The 21,105-nt window shown below is 40.3% G+C and overlaps 1 protein-coding gene across 2 annotated transcripts; it reads left to right on the top strand.

The window, feature by feature from the left end:
• Nucleotides 1-286: 286 nt before the first annotated feature.
• LOC122639472 (probable ribose-5-phosphate isomerase 4, chloroplastic) lies at nucleotides 287-15,977 on the top strand. 2 transcript variants are annotated; one of them, XM_043832341.1, is made up of 9 exons: nucleotides 289-479; nucleotides 3,165-3,292; nucleotides 13,347-13,416; nucleotides 13,624-13,728; nucleotides 13,951-14,046; nucleotides 14,134-14,190; nucleotides 15,276-15,393; nucleotides 15,578-15,644; nucleotides 15,850-15,977. In XM_043832341.1, the coding sequence occupies exons 1-9, from the start codon at nucleotides 336-338 to the stop codon at nucleotides 15,926-15,928; spliced, it is 864 nt and encodes a 287-aa protein (XP_043688276.1). In that variant the 5' UTR covers nucleotides 289-335; the 3' UTR covers nucleotides 15,929-15,977. The 2 variants fall into 2 exon arrangements, with proteins under 2 accessions (XP_043688277.1, XP_043688276.1); XM_043832342.1 differs by lacking the exon at nucleotides 15,578-15,644 and having other exon boundaries at nucleotides 287-479.
• Nucleotides 15,978-21,105: the final 5,128 nt, after the last annotated feature.

The raw sequence follows: 21,105 nt of genomic DNA on the forward strand, positions 1-21,105 counted from the left end.
CGAATCCGTCCGATAGCTAATCGGATGCGGATGCGGATATAGCACTATCCGAGCCGAATCCGATCCGTTTACAACCCTACTTTGCCCTACTTTGCACCCCCTTGGTGAGGTGGTCGTTTCATATTAACCCGGCTGATCAGACGGTCCGGTCTGATTTGACATTTTTCCTCTTCTAAGGTCTGATTGGATGATTGGGATAACATTCCACGTGGCAGACTTTCTGGACTCACAGAGCTCTAGTGTTTCCCTGTTCAAATTTCTCCTGTATCCAATCCACTACCACTAATAACAGAAAGCTGGGGCCAGAGAGAGAGAGAGAGAGAGAGAGAGAGAGAATGGCATCAATAGTTCTGAGCTCCTCCATGCCGCTGCAAAAGCCTTGGCGGAAAGTTTTCACTTGGGAACGAAGCAAAAATTTTAGAATGTTGAGGGCGAGTCTGGCCGACGGTGATGCGCTGCTTAAAGCAGCCAAGTACACAGTAAGATTCCCCTTTGATAGTCTTCACATTTTTCTTTTTTGTGTTTTAATATCTTTTCTTTGATTATCATTCTACATTTCTCTGTTTTCATTCTTACTATGGTTTCAATTCAATCTAAAATAGAGATCTGATTGAAGTCTGTTGCTATACTACTACTGTTCTGTAAAATATTTCAAGAAGAAAGAACAATCTAGTGAATTATTCAAGTGAAAAGGCTTTGAATGGTTTACTGCTTTGATTAATTTGTGAAATTGGTTTAGCTTGGAGTCTCTGGTTTATTGGTAACACATCAACATTCATTAAAGTGCCTTAATATGGGGAGGGGGGGGGGATCAGAGTTGGTGAAGCTGTTGAGAGAGCTTGAAGGTTTTGGCCCTTGGGCTGAAGAACTTTGTCAAACCCTATCAGATTCTTTAATTGTGTATGCCCATTCAGTGGGTGGCCATCATTAAATTGTGTGCTAAGTTTTCGAGAGAATCATTTCAATTGAAACTTTGATGAAATGGTTGAAATGTCTAGTATTTTGAGAAGTGGTCGAAAAAATGCTTTCATGTGTGATAATATAAACGAAAGTTTAACACATGGGAGATCATATATGGAGGAAGGCTTGTAATTTAACATGCGGCCAACCCAATAGGTTCGCCAATCTAATGATTGGAATAGCCATGTCAACCCACCGTGGTGCTCAAATGAAGAGGCCACCAAGCCAATCTTCTAGATAGCTCATCTACCCAACCTTTTCTGATGAAGTGTAAAGTCTACATACCTTTGTCAAGAAAACAGGAACTAGCAGACAGGAAATCCCATCCCACAACTTGTAGAACAATAAACCGTGATGTGTGGCCTAGTTTTGGGTGGTCCTAACCTTCTTCTCTTCCTTCCATTGTTGCATTCAGTTATTTTTGTTTTGACATTCTAGTGTACATAATTTAAACTTAAAACTGGGCTATGGTGAGAACTCAATGAAGCAGTTTTACTGATAACCTTATGCATGGTTTTTCATCATCTAGTTTGATTTAAACTATATATGGTTAACGCTTATGTACTGGTGCCACCATATATGCTGTGTGTATGATTTCTGATGTTTGCAAAGCTAAAATATCAATGCACATCAACTAGATCTTACTGATGCGCACACTGGTTGGGTTTGGTTACCTATTTCATTGCAGGGAAATTTAGACAAGAAGAAGGGAGAGATTGTAGGGAACGGGTAATTGGCTTAATCAAGGTAGCCCAACCTTATCTCATTAGAAAATATTAGGGAAGAGAAATAATATGATAACTTGGCTTAATGGACGAAGCCATGACATCTTGGCTTAATTGAAGAAGCCTGCCTCCTTCTCCAAGAGAAATAATAGGAATCCTTTTGTTATTCAAAGTCCTCCTTCCCTTCCTCTTTAGGTCTATTTATATGGCTATCAAATAGTTACAAGTAGTTACAAATAACTGGTTAACCACGTACATCACCACTAAGGTAACTGCCCATACAACTCCCCATTTAACTATGCTAACTACTAGATAACTACATCAATTAATTACATCCATTACCATAAATAACTACACCCATTAACTGTATGATAGAATGCCCTACATACACTTAAACAACCACATGGGTTTAACACTTACCCTTCTGAATGCTGTTAAATTTCCAATTATGGTCCTTTGTCTGAGTTTTGGCTCCTGTATTACGTGGAGAATCTATTCCTCTTCGCATTGCAGGAAATATTTATATTACACTTTGATGGAAAGAACTTATTTGCAACCACTCCATTCATCACTAAAAACGAAGATGAAATAGGACTGAAAGGTGAATCTGAGAGGTCAAGAGGGCACATAGTCTAAATTAAACCATTTGAGGAGCTACACATTATCTGCCTTGTCTAAAATGGATATTTGCAACCACTCCATTTATCACTAAAAACGAAGATGAGATAGGACTTAAAGGTGAATCTGAGAGGTCAAGAGGGTACATAGTCTAGATTAAACCATTTGAGGAGCCACACATTATCTGCCTTGTCTAAAATGGATTGATGGATGAATCTGAGGCGTAATGAGCTCTTATCAGTCAATATCTCCTGAGATGTCCATGCCACAGAAATGTTGTAGACTGTGTAGACTCATGGAACCTTTACAATTTTTTACAGGAAGAGATGCAGTCATGTGTTACATACTGTCTTAATTTATTTAAAACTGTATGACATGTATAAATGATATTCTTGACACAGACACAGACTCCTCTATGGCATCTAACAACACATAAAAAGTGAGCCCCATTATTAGTAAGTAGCTTGTTCTGGTTGACTAGAATACCTGCTACTTGTATGTAGAATAGAGTTTCAAACCCTATTTGAGTTCAAAATGCTTGTCAATGTCTTTCAAAATGGTTCTTTAGCCCATGGTTCAATTACATTTTTTTTATGAGATAGATCAGTCACATTGGCTACCATATCTAACGATCTTTGTTTTCCAAATAATATTAGGAAGAGCTTTATACTTTATGAGTTGAATCATGGAAGAGTAGTGATATGCAATTTCAACATTTTGTGGTGTTTGTACAGCGTTAGTTTAGCTTTTGTGTGCACTTTATGCAATGGGGTTTACTTTACTAGTTCTTTTTCAAGTACAATAGCAGTTCTGGTGTGACTAACTTAAAGAACAACATGCATCTAATTGGGATTCTTGCAGGTGGATACTTACATCAGAAGTGGAATGGTGGTTGGACTAGGATCTGGTCATGCTTCTTGTTTGGCAATAGAGTATTTGGGCCGACAACTTAAAGAAGGAACTTTAAAAGATATAGTAGGGATACCCATGTGAGTTTGTTTTTACCCACCTCATTATATTGAAAGCTTTTTATTTTCTCTTATTTTGTTCCCCATATAGGAAGAATAGGGTGAGAAAATATTTCATTTTTTAGCGCTTTCCTATTTTTCAATTTTAAATATAATTTGACTAGAGGGCGGACCTCGGCGCAACGGTAAGGTTGCTCAATTGCAACCTAGTGGTTGCGGGTTCAAGACGGGAAACAGTCTCTCCGTGAAGCAGGGGTAAGGCTGCGTACATTTGACCCTCCCCAGACCCTGCAGTGGCGGGAGTCTCATGCACTGGGTACGCCCTTTTTTAGAAATATATAATTTGACTAGAGACGGGAAAGTTGAACTTGAACAAACCTTAACCCCAACCATCCAAAATATAAAATATAACTATATAAGTGTTCAAAGCTTTGTGAAGTATTTTTCTTGCCTATAGATTCTCATTATAACGAACTCATTGGATATAAAGAATTGGTAGATTTTGACATGTACTGGAATGAGATAATATCAAAAGGCTTTTGGTACTCAAAAGAACCACCTAATCATGGTGATGGAGTCCCATTCAGTGACACTGCTTTGACTCCTTACAGATGGAATAAATGTAAGTCTTTGAAAGACATCAAACAGCTTGTCACAAAGAATATCCCTAACACTGATTGGCTTCAAAAGGCAATTGGCAATGATCCTGAATTTTCTATTATGGAACTAACATGGCTGAAAAACTTGATGCAATTCTTGTGGGGTAGACCGAGGCATGGAAATTCTTGTAGAACAAGCAGAGTGAATATAGCATTCTAGCTTGAAAATGTCAACTATATCTGCCTAATAATTGATTTTAGTGGTAATTGCAGTCAATAAAATTCTCCTGTGACAAACTGAAATCAGAATTACTCCAGTGTTATTGTTAGTAAGAACTTCAAAAGAGTTTCCAATCTTCTTGAAGGGCACAAACTAGAAGATACCAAGTTCAAAATGAATACAACCAAGCATGACAGCTGGATATTCGTTGGAAACTTAAAATGAATTCTTAGACGACAGATTCACCATGTTCATGCACATTAACCACACGAGGAAAATGACATACCTTCCCCTCCCCATTCCCCTCATTGGATGGGAATCTGGTAGCATTTAGTAGATGGTGAAAATATACAGGTTATCAAAGTTTGAATAGTCTTATCATATGTTGCCTATTGCTCTGTTGACTTTCCAAGTTGTTCATTTCGGCTCTACTTGATTTGATGTGGGACCAGCCAACCAGGCTGGCCAATTGTTTAGTTAGGATGACTTTCTTTTTGGGTTTTTTCTGTGTCGCAGAAGATAGGAGTTAATTTATTTCTATCAGGGGAGATAATATTGCAGTTAGTCTTATTTTAAGGGTTACTGAGGGTTTTATGCTAATTTTATTAATTTACTAAACAATTCTTTCACTTATTTATAGTAATCCAGGTTTGCTATTTTTAATCACTTTATAGTAGGCAAGCCTTGGCGCAACGGTTAAGTTGCGCTATTGCAACTTGTTGGTTGCGGGTGTGACTCAAGAACCTCCAGCTGTGTTTGGAGTCCTAAACCAACTAGGACTTGACATACGACAACAACAACAACAATTCAGCCTTATCCCAACTAAATGGGGTCAGGTACATGGATCCTTGCGAAGACAAAATATTAATAAAAATAGTAAAAAGAAAAAGATCGCAACAACAACAACAACAACAACCACAACAAATCAGCATTATCCCATATCCTAACTAACTAGGGTGGGCTATATGTATTCTTGCCCTCCAATCAGTTCTATGCGAGGTCATACTTGAAACAAGGCCTATACTATGCATGTCTTTCCTTACTACTTCTCCTAGTGTCATTTTAAGCCTGCCAGTAGTTCTTTTAGTTCCTTCAATCTGAATCAAATCACTACTACGTACTGGTGCATCCCAAGGCCTCCGCTGAACATGGCCATGCCACCTCAAACGACTTTCTTAGAGCTTATCATCTATCAGAGCAACATCTGAATCAGCTCTAATATGATAATCCCTTACTTTATCCTTCCTAGTTTTGCCACACATCCATCTCAACATCCTCATCTCTGCCACGCTTAGTTTATCTATATGATGCTTCTTAATTGCCCAACATTCCGCCCCATACATCATAGCTAGTCGTACGACTGTCCTATAAAAAATTCCTTTAAGCTTTAAAGGAATATGTCGATCACACAACACTCCGGACGCACTTCTCCACTTCATACATCCTACTTCAATTCTATGTGAAACATCATCTTCTATATGACCTTTATTTATGGTTGACCCCATATATCTCAAATAATCACTTTGCATTATCTCTCTCTCATCAATTCGTTATCTGTCTTAGTGTAACTAAAGTTACACACCATATACTCCATCTTCGTTCTACGTATCTTAAAACCTCTTGATTCCAAGGTCGATCTCCATAACTCTAACTTAACCTTAATCCTTGCTTTTATCTGCTTTTATCTCATCCACCAAGGAACCTCATCTTGAATGTTTCTGGTTAAATCATCTATGATAAGTGCAAACAAATAAGGCTTAAAGCTGATCCTTGACTTAACCCATTGTAATTGGGAATTCACTACCTTGACCTCTCACGGTTCTCACACTAGCCACCACGCCATCATACATATCTTTAGTTACGTCCACATAATCAAAATAGGAAGAGAAACTGAGAATGGAACTCTACTTAAATAGAACTCCATAGTAGACTAGGAATACAATTCCTAGTGAGACTAGGAATTCTGAAATTCCTCAAACCACAGGTTCTTCTTCTTCTCTTAGCACTGCTGCTAGTGCCCAGAGACTGCATCACCACCTCTTTCTTTCATTTCAACCATAGGCTGTCTGTCCAACATCAACCTCTCTTTTCTGCAGTAGTTTTTTATCTGAACCTCTCCTTTTTTTATGGCTATCTTACTATTTGAACAGTTCTTATTCAAACACGACTTTGGATAGTCTCTTCGACTATATTCAGCATTTAAAGATCATCCTTCCCTGCATTTTTACAACTTATGACTCGAGCATTAAATGCCCCTGACCCCACGCTAGTAACAGTTAGAAATTCTTTCAGTGCTTTCCTGTGAGGTACTTTTCCGTATTGGTCCAGCTTCTTTAGCTGCCAATTCCACGTTACTTCTGTAGCCTGTGAGAATGGAAGTGATGTAAATGCTACGTGGATAACTCCTTTCAGCAGTGGTCATGGTTTTGATAATTTGAAAAAGCTAACGGCTCAAAAGTAAGAAATGCCAGTTTCTTTCTCTTCGTGTTTTGCTGCCAGCGACAGAAGCTTTACATTTCATGGTTGGCCTACATATATATAATTCATTGACCAGTAAATGTGCTGTATTGGTGCACTTGAAGACATGTCTTATTGCTAGTTGGCACCAACCATCACCTTGTCAGTGAAAGGAATCTAATCAATGTTTCAGACTTTCAGGCTAATTATGTAGACTTCAAAGCACACTAAAGGATGTGCTAGATGATGGCATTGGCAAATGGATGTTATGCTGGATATATTTTTGAACCCCCTTCCTATTCTTCCTCCATATTCAAGAGTGCATTCCACTGGATTTCACTCCTGTTTTATCATTCTTAGGGTTCCAAATAGAGTTGATAATATATTTAGTCCATGTACGATTGGATCGTGGATGCTCCTTCCACCTCTTGGAGAGGAAGAACATTTTCAATTTCTTCAGTTTAGCAATCAGAGAAGTTACATCTCTCTTTCTCTCTTCTCTGGCAATCACGTGCATATATAAATCATGCACAGATAATATTCTTGAATCTCAAATTACTGTTAGAGTTGTTAGTAGATATGTAACAGGGGTAGTTTGGGAACTAGACTTTACACTAGTTGCCTTGTTATGTATTTTATCTTGTTTGTCTTTTTTACCTTGTACCTCCCTAGGGAGGTGGATGTATTAACTCTTTTAGTTCCATTCAAGTAATATAGAGTGTGGAGAAGTCTCTCCTACACACTAGATTCACAACCGAAATATCTCTCTCTATTCTCTTCTTGCTCTCCTTCTCATCTCCTTCTTCTTCAACCTCTCCTCCTTCTCTCACTTACATCTCTAACCTAAAATCCAACTTGGTATCAGAGCTTTAGGTTTGAGAGTCGTATCAGTCCTCGGTCTCTATTCTTTTCCTCTTCTTGAAGTCCTAAGACACAAGGAACTTCAAGGAAGAGGCATCTATGTGAACAACTTGCTGTAGATAGATGAAATAGGTTCTTTGCAACCTGTTTAAGTGTTTGAAGATGATCCTTGAGCTGTATTGAAGCCCCATTGAAGTGTTTGAAGTCAACCAAGCTTCACCTAGGTTTTCCGCCATCTCAAAGTTGCAGCTCCTGTGTTTTCTTCTCTCGGCATGGGTTTGGAGCTTGGAATAGCTCATTAGGATTGTACAAGGATGCTTTTTATGCCCCATGTGTGTCTCCTTGCTGAAGGGTTCTCTTGCTAGAGCATAGCTCATTTTCGTGGGGTTCCTTTTTCTGCCCAGGTATAAACTGTGACTGCTGCTTCCTCTTTTTCTTGCATTTGGAGTACCATGGACTCTTCCCTTGGTTGAGAAGTGTTTATGGATACCTTGTTTAAGGTCTTAGAACTTGTTTGAGTGGGTGTTTCTCCTTGGAAGGTATTGGGTGAAGTTCTGTCCAGATTTTACCTCTTTTTTTTTGCTGGAATTTATTTCTTGAGATTGGCATCTTTATTTGGGTTGAGTGTGTACTCCCCACTTTGTTTGGAGTTACTTGTGCATGGTTAAGTGCCTCTTTTATCCCCACAATATGGCAGAATCTGATGCCTCTGGGCTTGGCACGGCTGAATCACAACCTACTCCGGTAGCCTCACGGTTTGTCTTTGAGAACTCACACCCACAGATCTCCATTGTGAAATTAGACAACACCAATTATTTGGATTGGTCCCACTCAGTGAAGCTTTCCCTTAGGAGCAAAGGGAAGCTTGGGTATATTACAGGCACCATTACTGCTCCAGCTCTTGGTTCCCCTACTTATGAGAAATGGGAGACCGAAAATTCCACAGTCATGACATGGCTCATCTTCTCCATAAAGCCCGAGATTGGGAGAAGATTTATGAGAAAGGAAACTGCCAAGGCTATTTGGGACAGTGTCGCCCAGACATTTGACAGGGTGGGTGACTCCGCCAAAGTTTATCAACTTCACCAAAAAATTAATGCAATGAAGCAGGGTGACAAGAGTATTTTTGAGTACTACAATGCATATATTGGTCTTTTGGAGGAGTATGATCATTACAGGGATCTCCAATTGACCAACCCAGCGGATGAGGCAAAGGTGTATCGTGCTCTTGAAAAGGAGAGTGTCTTCACTCTTCTTGGTGGGCTGAACCCTGAGTATGAACCTATCAGGCTCCAGATTTTGGGGAGGTCTCCTTTTCCATCTCTTGATGAGGTTTGCAGCTATTTACAAAGTGAGGAGACTCGGCGTGTTGCTATGGCACCTGCTCCAGCATCATCCCTTGAGAGATCAGCTCTCAATTCTTCCTCTTTCTGGGACACCCGTAGTGGTGGTAGAGGCCAGGGGCCTACGTATGGGGAGGACAGAGCAGTGGAGACAGGTGGTGCTAGTGGAGGTGGCAGAGACAGATTTAAATGTGATCATTGTGGGAGATTTGGGCACACCAAGGATAGATGCTGGACTCTTCATGGCCGTCCTCCTGGTACACGCAATGGGGCTCGTGGTGGCCGTCGAAGGGGAGCTCGAGGTGCCCACTCTGTTATGACGGAGACAGATACTACACATGATGACTCTACTTTGGCCGATGCAGTGTTCCACAGGGTCATGTCATAGCTGAGCACATCTCCTACACCCACAATGGCTAGCTCTTCTTCATCCTCCGCTTTGCAGGTTTCCACCTCAGCTTCTACTACAGCCCAGTCTTGGGTCATTGACTCTGGTGCCACCGACCACATGACTGGTATGTCCTATTATTATGATTTGTATACCATTTGCTCCGGTAAGGATAAGGTTCGGGTGTGCGATGGCTCCCTTTCCTCCATCTCTGGTAAGGGCAGTATCCCTGTTACTTCATCTATTTCTCTTACATCTGTCCTTTATGTTCCTAACCTTACCCTTAATCTTCTCTCTGTGAGTCATTTGACAAAATCTTTGAACTGTTGTGTCACCTTTTTTCCTTCTCATTGTCTTTTTCAGGATTTGGTGACGAAGAGGATTATTGGTAGTGGACGTGAGGAGCAAGGCCTTTACCTTTTTGAGCCTTTTTTGCCCACAGCTCAGTCCTATGTGTGTGGACGTAATGATAGTAGTTCTGTGGAGTCTGTTATGTTATGGCATCGTCTTCTTGGCCATCCATCTTTTGTTGTAATGAGGAAACAATTACCTCACTTATTTTCTTCTGTTGCTTCTTCTCATATTTTTCAATGTGAACCATGTATGTTTGCCAAACATTGTCGTTCCTCTTATCCATATCATGGTAATAGAACTACTGCTCCTTTTCATATTGTGCACACTGATGTTTGGGGACCTTCCCCTACTATCTCTTTATTTGGTTATCGTTTCTTTGTGTTCTTTGTTGATGATTTTTCTCGTGCTACTTGGTCTGTTCTTATGAAGCATAAAAGTGATGTTTGTGATGCATTTAAAACCTTTTATCAGATGATTCTTACTCAGTTTGACACTCGGATCAAAATTGTTTGATCTGATAAAGGGGGTGAATACATGTTTGGTGGCCTCCAAACCTTTTTTACTGATAATGGCATTCTCCATCAGCTAGCGTGTGTTGACACCCCCTAACAAAATGGGGTTGCTGAGAGGAAGAATCGCCATTTATTGGAGGTCACCCGTAGTCTCTTGTTTGGCATGCATGTCCCCAAGACTTTTTGGTCTGCTGCTCTCCTCACTGCCTCCTTTCTCATCAATCGCATGCCTACCAAACTTCTTGCTTTCAAATCTCCTTTAGACATCTTATCTCCCAAGGCTTCTGCTTTCTCTCTTCCTCCTAAAGTCTTTGGGTGTGTTTGTTATGTGCATGTAAACAAATCTGCACGTACTAAACTTGATCCCAAAGCCCTCAAGTGTCTCTTCCTTGGGTACTCTTCTACTACTAAGGGTTACAAGTGTTATCATCCTTCTTCTCGTCGGTGTCTTATTTCCAAGGATGTCACCTTCCTTGAATCTGTTCATTTCTTTGCCCCTTCTCAGAATCCTCTTCAGGGGGAGAATTGTGGAAGTGAACAGGCTGTTGATTTCCTTCATCCTTTACCCGTCTCTCCCTTTACACTTGACATTGGAAAGCACAGGGCTGTGGATGTGAATGTGAATACAGATTTAGTTGTTGATAGTGGTATTGATAAGGAGAAGGATTACCATCATTACCTATAAGAGAGGTGAAGGCTTGCATAATGAAGGAAAGAAGACCTACCAAGAGTCCTCTTTGGATCCAGATCCACATCCTGAGGTCCATCCATCTCAGTCAGGTGACATCCCTTCTCCTCCATGTGATTTAGACCTTCCTATTGCTGTTAGAAAGGGGAAAAGAGCTTGTACTAATCCTATAGCAAAGTTTGTTTCCTATGATGCTCTTTCTCTTACAAGTATTGCCTTTATTACTGCTCTCTCTACAGCTTCTATTCCCAAGAATGTCAATGATGCTATGCTTGACCCAAAGTGGAGACAAGCTATGTCTGAGGAAATGATGGCTCTTGAGAAGAATGATAATTGGTAGTTGGTGGATCTTCCTAAGGGACGTGTCCCAGTTGGATGCAGATGGGTCTATACAATCAAGTACAAATCTGATGGTATTGTGGAGAGATACAAGGCAAGGTTGGTTGCCAAGGGGTACAGTCAAGTCTATGGGATTGACTATCAGGAGACATTCGCTCCTGTGGCTAAGCATAACTCTATAAGAGTTCTTTTATCACTGGCTGCCAATAAAGATTGGCCATTATATCAGTTAGATGTGAAGAATGCCTTTCTCCATGGTGACTTGGAAGAGGAAGTGTACATGCAACCCCCTCCAGGCTTCAAAATGCCTTCAACTGAAGGGAAAGTGTCTCCTTAAGAAGGCACTATATGCTCTCAAACAGTCACCAAAGGCATGGTTTGAACGCTTTCGACCGGCTATTATGAAGAATGGATATTCCCAAAACCAAGCTGATCACACACTCTTTACCAAGCGGGGCAATGGTACCATCACTGCTCTTATTGTCTATGTGGATGATATTGTGGTCACAGGAGATGATATAGCTGAGATTGGTACACTAAAAAGCTACTTGGCACAACAGTTTGAGATCAAAGACCTGGGCCCCTTGAAGTACTTCCTAGGAATTGAAGTATCAAGGACTAAGAAAGGAATCAACATATGTCAATGGAAGTTTGTTCTTGATTTGTTGACAGAGACAGGGATGTTGGATTGCAAACCAGTAAATTCTCCTATTGAGCAAAATCACAAACTAGGAGAAGATTGTGGTCCTTCTCTGGTTGATGCGGGAAAGTACCAAAGGCTTGTTGGGAAGCTTATCTATCTCGCTATGACACGCCCAGATGTCTCATATGCAGTGGGAGTGGTGAGCCAATTTATGCATGCTCCCAAAAGTGGCCACTTGGATGCCGTGTATCGCATTCTTAGGTATTTGAAGTCTTCCCCAGGGAAAGGACTGTTGTATGCCAGACACAATCATTTGAGAGTGGAAGGTTTCACTGATGCAGATTGGGCTGGCTCTATTGCAGACAGGAGATCTACCTCGGGCTATTGTACCTTTGTGGGAGGTAATTTGGTTACATGGAGGAGCAAAAAACAGCATGTTGTAGCCAGATCCAGTGCAAAGGCAGAATTTAGAGCTATGGCTCATGGAGTGTGTGAACTCATATGGTTGAAAAGACTTGTTCAGGAACTGGGATTTGACACTGAAGGCCCTATGAGACTCTATTGTGACAACAAGGCTGCCATTAGTATTGCCCACAACCCTGTTCAGCATGACAAAACTAAGCATATTGAGGTTGATAGACACTTCATCAAAGAGAAGATAGACTCTGGCTGCATTTGTACTCCTTTTGTGCAGACTGGTGATCAGTTGGCAGACATTCTCACCAAGGCCCTTGCCTCTCCTCAGTTTAGTTCTCTTCTAAGCAAGCTGGGAATGCATGATATATATTCTCCAGCTTGAGGGGGAGTGTTAGAGTTGTTAGTAGATATGTAACAGGGGTAGTTTGGGAACTAGACTTTACACTAGTTGCCTTGTTATGTATTTTATCTTGTTTGTCTTTTTTACCTTGTACCTCCCTAGGGAGGTGGATGTATTAACTCTTTTAGTTCCATTCAAGTAATATAGAGTGTGGAGAAGTCTCTCCTACACACTAGATTCACAGCCGAAATATCTCTCTCTATTCTCTTCTTGCTCTCCTTCTCATCTCCTTTTTCTTCAACCTCTCCTCCTTCTGTCACTCACATCTCTAACCTAAAATCCAACTATTACATATGCCCCTTTCTCCCCTTTCTTGTTATTTATGGCTGACCCAACCACCTTACAAGTTTGCAAACTAGTGATTCCTGTGAAAGCCTTCTTCATGTGCATCGTGTAGTTTTCATCTTTCTGTTTTTTATTATCAAGGATTGAAGTATCCGTATTGAGCACAGTTTTTGGAAAACCAATAATAATGAACGTAGTGTAGATATGCATGGACAGGATGGAAAAAGTTGAAGAAGCCGGAAGTACTTGCAAGTGATCTATGTCTCTTGTTGAAAGGTCATTTGCTCTTTCAAAACTAAGCACGCAATTTAAGCCAAGAAGGAAGGTCTTTGTAACGTGTTGGATATGTATGAAACACATAGAAATGTTTAGGACACATGCAAAATTAGTATTCCCCCCCCCCCCCCCCCCTAAATCAGTTTCAATCCCATTGTTCTACTAGTTACTTTTTCCTGGAAAAAAGGTTAAACATCCTGGAAGCTGTAGGTCTGTTTTTACTTCTTAGTGAGAGTGAAGTTACTTTTTTCATTTCTTCCTGACAAAAAAGTTGAAATTCCTGGAACCTGCAGGTCTAATTTTAGCGGGAGTGAAGCTGTGAAGGCAGGAATCCCATTAGATGAATACCAAGAAAGCTCTCAAGTGTGCTCGCATTCTTATTGTCCAATAAGTTGCATTTTTATGGGGTTTTGTGAGTATTACATGTTTTAGTGTGATCTCACTGCATGTTAATTGAATTGAATTGCATATGAACTCTCTTCATAGTTCTTTTCTTGATCCATAAACATTGCCTGAATATAATATTTGTTTTAAGACTTGCCAATTTGCCATGACACTGCTATCTTGCAGATTGATTTTGCGTTTAATGATGCTGATACCATGGAAGAGGGAACACTTATAGCCATCATTGGTCGCCGGAAATGGCAAGGTGGTGAGTCTATAATCCAAGAGAAGGTGAGTCAGCATGCTCTTACCTGTCTTATTTCTGTTGGTTTTGATGAGGAATCAAGCTTGAGCTTGTGGAATATTTAATCCATGTGTGTACTCAGATTATCTGAATCTGTAACTTTTGAGTACTACTCCTGGGATTGATAGCTCTTTGCCAGAAGATTTAGATTTTGGTTTTGTGGATCTGGAAGGCTTAATATTGGATTTTATTCCATTTTTTATTTGTAGTCCATTGTAGAGGAAGCTGGTAAGCTTGCATTCATTGTTACTGAAAGGCAATATGGAAGACTTCTAGATGGTTCTGTTCCAGTCTTGGTTCATGCTGTAAGTTTCCTCTGACGCCACTTTTCAGAAAAAGGAAATCAATTTAAAAAAATGCCATACAATTAACACATCCTTTCCTTTTGTCAGTATAACTGGATGCACACTGCGGAAGAAATTGACGACCTTTTCCTAGGAGATGCAGAGGTCTGCCTCTTACAAATTTCAGGCACTATGTTATTACAATGATCTTTTCTCTGGTTATATGATTGTCTGCAATTCTGTATACTGTATCCCTTCCCTAAGGGGCGTACCCAGTGCACGAGGCTCCAGTCACTGCGGGGTCTGGGGAGGGTCATAATGTATGCAGCCTTAACCTTGTTTTTGCAGAGAGGCTGTTTCCAGACTCGAACCCGCGACCACTTGGTCACAATGGAGCAACCTTCATAGTTGTCAAGGCGTCGCCCAGACAACGCCTAGGCGTCCAGGCGCTTTGGTCGACTTGGGCACCTTGGTCGTCTAGGTGGACGCCTTGGTTGCCTACTTGGTGTCGCCTTGATTTTTTACCCTCTCCAACGCCTTGGGTTGCCTAACCGCCGTGACAACTATGCAACCTATACAAAATGTAATCAAACTATGGTTCCCTCACCCCACAACACCCTCAACTAGTGAAAACTCTTTTCTGGTGAAGTAAAACCAACCTGTCCCTGCCCCCTTCTCCCCCCCCCCACAAAAAAAAAAAAAAAAGAACTAAATGATTCTCTTTGTCATGAGACATTATATAATTTATATTTACCATTTGATTCAGTGTCTAGATGAAGAACATTCTAATGAGAGACTCTTGAGATTTTGAATACTGAAAGGGCCTCCATGCAGCTATTCATTATTTCCTTTTTTTCTTATTGATCCCAAATCAAACCCAATAGCTTGAAGTATGTAACCCTCCTTTGGACTGGGGAAAACCAACGAGAAATAGAAAACATAATCTATTGCCCTTTGCAGCATCCACACTGACCTTTGTTGAAGATGGTTAGTTACATCTGAAAATTTTATGTCATCACTTTCAAAATGATGGGCTTCTACTCTAGTAAGAGGAGAGTTGACACTTTAACACAAGCAAAAGATTAACACCCATCCATGACAAAGCAATGTGAAAAAACGCAAGATGACACTGATAAGTATTACCCCATGAACTCTGAATTTAGAGGACATGGATGAGCCATTAGACAGAGGAACAAATTCAATTAAGATACTAATTTTCTTTATTCCCCCACCCCTTATAACCATTGAAGGTGTGGAGGAGACCGGCTTTGGGACATTCTGGTCCACTGGGAGGTGACTTCCCTTTAGTTACCAGAGACGGACATAATATTCTTGATCTCATCTTCACTTCTCCCATATTGAATCCAGGTATAGTACTGCCATGAGTGTGCTTTGATTTCAATACTTTCCGATAATACTTCAACAAAATATAAGTATATGCTAATTTGAAGCTTAAAGTTGTGTGCATGCTCAAACTCTTGGCTCCTTTGATATTCTAGTGTCTTGGTTCTCTTCCCTGTTGCTTACGATGGTTTTTCAATGTTAATGGCAGCTGAAGTGGCAGAAAGCTTAGATAAAATTGTTGGGGTTGTGGACCATGGAATTGTATCTGGAATCTCGTTAGTCTTCTAATCTCATGAACTCTTTTATATAACAATTAGAAGATGTCTCTCGCATATTCTATATGTATATTGTATGTATATGAGATACAGCTCTTCTTCCTGGGTGTTTATACTGGCATTGCAATGAGAACAACTGCCTTCCTAGATTACAATATTCTAAGTTGTTATCTAAATTTGACTTCCTGTTGTTGATATGCTGCAGCTGCACAGCAATAATTGCTTCAGAGTATGGGTTGCGGATTGTGGAAAACGTGCCAAAGAAAACAAGCAAGGGATTGTAATTTTCATGTCGGTCAAGGCTAATATGATTGATCTAAGTATTGATTCTGCTCATAATGCTCTCTTCAGAAAACAGGTAAGAAATCAGATGTTGTTATTTGGTAATTCCTATTTTTAACATGGGGAGCAAGTCAGGGTTCTTATTTGATATTCTATTTATTCATTTGCAGCATTTTGGTCTTTGGACAGTCAGGATTTCATGCAATGGTTCCTCTCTCAATTTCTTTTATGAATAAATATTCTTTGTGAAAAGATTAAATAGTGTATGCAAGAAGTGGGCAAGATCCACCTTAGAGAAAGAAAGAAGGAAACAATTATTTTACATAAAGATCTTTACAAATATGTTTGTTTACCAAAGGATATTGGCTTCACTTCACAGTTGGTCACCAGGATTGGAAATTAGGCTCTGAGATCTCCTGAAATGCCCAAGCACAAATATTTCACAACCCAAACAGATGACCAGAACCGAATAGAAATATCCCACATAAACTGATTGGGGGTATTAGCCTTTAAACCTGAACCTAAAAATTGGACAACCACAAAAACAGCTGAGAAGTTAAGTACAATATCAGGTAGTTACAAAATTTTAGTAAACCTCTTTTGGGGAAATGCTTCATTCATGTTGTGGCCACTGACTGAAAATTTAGATCCATAATTTAGTATGCTATGTGTGTGGCGTGGGGTAGGTTCAATGAGAATAATGAAGCTTACTAGCTTCATATATTTTAACAATCATAGGAAACATCATCACTTACAAGTTACAAGGGATGCCTGTGGCAATGTCTCAGAGAATTTCTGCGAAAAAAGTGAGAAGATTTAATATCATCTTTTTTATGCATGTTTGAGTGGAATTAGAATTCTTTGAAGTTTGTATGCCATGTCTGGATTTGGCAATTGATTAGTTCCTCCTTGGTCAGCTGTAACTTCAATATATTTAATAATTGTAAACATCCAGTCCTGCAACTTTTGGTGCATCTTTTCTTTTGTTAATGTTTATTCTATGGCCGGATTTTCCTTCAGCCACAGTAAAGGAAGAATCCCTTGACTGAGGCCTTCGTATGGCGTTGAGAGAATATTGTTCAAAGGGTGGGAGTATTATTATCAACCATTCGTAAACAGGGGGCAGAAAAGTACTGCCATTGATGGCTGTACGGTCCCGTCACTGCATGGTGAAGGAAAATTTTCCTCTTTATTCTCTATTTCCAATTAAACATATGATCCCAATACGGGTAAAATATTACTCATGGATACATGTTCTAATTTCCTATTATTGTTACTAATTTTCATTAGGCCAAATGTTCTCTAGGGAGCACTAGAGAAAATCTCTACAGAGGCAGCTAATGGCATGCTATTTATGCAATGAGGGATGATTTTGCAGACATGATGTTTGGATAGATAAAATACCTCTTGAATATGGTAAATTTGGTAGCCCTTTTCAACCCTGATGGCCTATTTGGTTGTGAATACTTCTGCCTTGTGTTTTCAGCTATCAAACCCATTGAGGGCTGATGTGGATATCATGACAATAGGATAAGATAGGTCAGGGATGACTATGTGGATTGGCCATCACTCGAATTTAACTATATGGGCCATCATGGTATTGGACCACTTTCCCTAGTATAACTGTCCAAATCCTGACCAAAGGGTGTCACTGTGAGGGGAGAAGTGCTCACCCTTTGCAGTGGTAGGGTGTACTTGGTGGTCAGAGGTAAGAAAGGCCAAATGGGCCAAAAGGTTGTGACCTTGTTCAATGGCCTTGGCCGATAATATCTATATGCTATAGTGTGGTGGGATGGTCATCTAACAATCTTATGGGTTTGGGCTGGTCTATGGATCAAAGGGTGTTAGTCCATTGGAGTGTGTGGAATGTTGTTGTCATTGTTGGCAACGTATTTGGTCATAGTGGTGTTGTGGCAGTAGCTATTGGTGGTTTGGAAGAGCTGAAATGGTCAAACAGTCACCTACACAGCTATAAGGGTATTTTGGTCATTTGGCAGGGTTACAAGGATATCGAGCTGAAATGGTCAAACAGTCACTTAACAGTTGTGGGTTGGACATTGAGAGTTGATAGTAATGGCAAACATCAGTGAAAGAATAAGCATGTACGGGAAGATTTCGATTTTTTATGGCTCCAATTATAGCTTTTGAAAAATTCGGATGGAGGCATACTTGAAATCATAGGGATATCATGTGTGGAAGACTGTGCAGACAGGTTACATCATTTCTACTGAGGACATTCAGATACAATAGAAGAGCCAATTGTGATGGATTTAGAAGAACTTTACACCAGAGACAAAGATGGCAGACTCCTACAGTATGGCATAGACCCACATCCAGGTTCACTCCCCACTTCCCTGGTTGGTGTTACAGTTGTGGTGCTTACGGCCACAGGATGTCAGATTGTAGATACATTATGAGGCAGAGGAGGATCATAGGCAGGGACCATAGATCTCGAAGATTTTATATGACTGTTGTATGTTACAAATGTCAGATGCTGGGACACGTGGATAGAAATTGCAAAACCAAACTGCCAGTTGTTCAGTTTCAAAGACAGAAACAACAGTTCAGAAGAGCTCCCAAGAAGACAGATAAGCAGCATAGTCAGAAATCCCAAACAGTCAAGAAGAGGATTTGGGTACAGAAAGGAAGTACAGATGTTGAGCACATTTCTTTCCTTGAGCAGGTAGCCCCCAAGGCACAAGAGAAACATAATGAGAAAATGCAACAGAAGAAGATCAAGGCAACAACGAACAGAGATTGGAGAGAAAAGAACAAGTTAGTAGCAAATGACAATTCATTGGTTGTAGAGGTAGACTTCAGAAAAACAGGTACATTAGTTGGCATGGCAACAATGGAGTCTTAGGTATGTAGTGCTTGGAATCATCGTGGACATCACCTGTTTAGTTCCTTTATTAATTTTTTATTTTGGATGAATTGTCACCATATGAGGAGATATATGATTATGTAGAGGAGAGAGCAAAGTTGATGAGGTGTCAGTGATGAGGTATTTTGTAGTGTGTGTGGAGGAATGATATTCTTATTGATTGAATATCTAGTGATGTCATGTGTACGTAGGAGGAGTTCCCTATCTCTAGAGGATTAGAAAAATGCAGTAGATACTCCCATAGTAGATTCTTCTGATGGTACATGTGCAGGGGAGTAGGGGGAGAGTCAGTACCCTTTGTACTTGTTGTCAAAGGGGGAGAGAAGTGCATCACACAGTCAGGATGACTTTGTGCAGTGAGTTGCCACCAATTCCAAAGGGGGAGATTGTTAGTCCATTGGAGTGTGTGGAATGTTGTTGTCATTGTTGGCAACGTATTTGATCATAGTGGTATTGTGGCAGTAGCTATTGGTGGTTTGGAAGAGCTGAAGTAGTCAAACAATCACCTACACAGTTATAAGGGTATTTTGGTCATTTGGCAGGGTTACAAGGATACCCGCACTTGAAGAACACCATTTAATAGCATATTAAGTCCTCATATAGTGTTTGATTTGCAAAGTGGGGTGCACTGTCTGATAGACCTGCCACATAGTGGTTGCGAGGTGGACGTGCATGTGTGTTGTGAAATTAGTAATTACGGGAATGCTCCGACTAATTAGGTTTGCTTGAAGTCTTCTGCATCGATGTCAACACAGGGTTGGAATTTAGGAATTATTTTTTATGAACACTGATTCACCCCCCTCTCAGTGTCAACCTGGGATCAACAAGTGGTATCAAAGCTAGGTTCCCAAAGAAGAAAACTTAACAGTTGTGGGTTGGACATTGAGATTTGATAGTGATGGCAAACATCAGTGAAAGAATAAGCATGTACGGGAAGATTTCGATTTTTTATGGCTCCAATTATAGCTTTTGAAAAATTCGAATGGAGGCGTACTTGAAATCATAGGGATATCATGTGTGGAAGACTGTGCAGACAGGTTACATCATTTCTACAGAGGACATTCAGATACAACAGAAGAGCCAATTGTGATGGATTTAGAAGAACTTTGCACCAGAGACAAAGATGGCAGACTCCTACAGTATGGCATAGACCCACATCCAGGTTCACTCCCCACTTCCCTGGTTGGTGTTACAGTTGTGGTGCTTACGGCCACAGGATGTCAGATTGCAGATACATTATGAGGCAGAGAAGGATCATAGGCAGGGACCATAGATCTCGAAGATTTTATACGACTGTTTTATGTTACAAATGTCAGATGCTGGGACACGTGGATAGAAATTGCAAAACCAAACTGCCAGTTGTTCTGTTTCAAAGACAGAAACAACAGTTCAGAAGAGCTCCCAAGAAGACAGATAAGCAGCATAGTCACAAATCCCAAACAGTCAAGAAGAGGATTTGGGTATAGAAAGGAAGTACAGATGTTGAGCACATTTCTTTCCTTGAGCAGGTAGCCCCCAAGGCACAAGAGAAACATAATGAGAAAATGCAACAGAAGAAGATTAATGCAACAACGAACAGAGATTGGAGAGAAAAGAACAAGTTAGTAGCAAATGACAATTCATTGGTGGTAGAGGTAGACTTCAGAAAAACAGGTACATTAGTTGGCATGGCAACAATGGAGTCTTAGGTATGTAGTGCTTGGAATCATCGTGGACATCACCTGTTTAGTTCCTTTATTAATTTTTTATTTTGGATGAATCGTCACCATATGAGGAGATATATGATTATGCAGAGGAGAGAGCAAAGTTGATGAGGTGTCAGTGATGAGGTATTTTGTAGTGTGTGTGGAGGAATGATATTCTTGTTGATTGAATATCTAGTGATGTCATGTGTACGTAGGAGGAGTTCCCTATCTCTAGAGGATTAGAAAAATGCAGTAGATACTCCCATAGTAGATTCTTCTGATGGTACATGTGCAGGGGAGTAGGGGGAGCGTCAATACCCTTTGTACTTGTTGTCAAAGGGGGAGAGAAGTGCATCACACAGTCAGGATGACTTTGTGCAGTGAGTTGCCACCAATTCCAAAGGGGGAGATTGTTAGTCCATTAGAGTGTGTGGAATGTTGTTGTCATTGTTGGCAACGTATTTGGTCATAGTGGTGTTGTGGCAGTAGCTATTGGTGGTTTGGAAGAGCTGAAATGGTCAAACAGTCACCTACACAGTTATAAGGGTATTTTGGTCATTTGGCAGGGTTACAAGGATACCCGCACTTGAAGAACACCATTTAATAGCAT

The sequence above is a fragment of the Telopea speciosissima genome, chromosome 9 (genome assembly GCF_018873765.1).
Source record: "Telopea speciosissima isolate NSW1024214 ecotype Mountain lineage chromosome 9, Tspe_v1, whole genome shotgun sequence".
In the NCBI taxonomy this organism is placed as follows: Eukaryota; Viridiplantae; Streptophyta; class Magnoliopsida; order Proteales; family Proteaceae; genus Telopea; species Telopea speciosissima.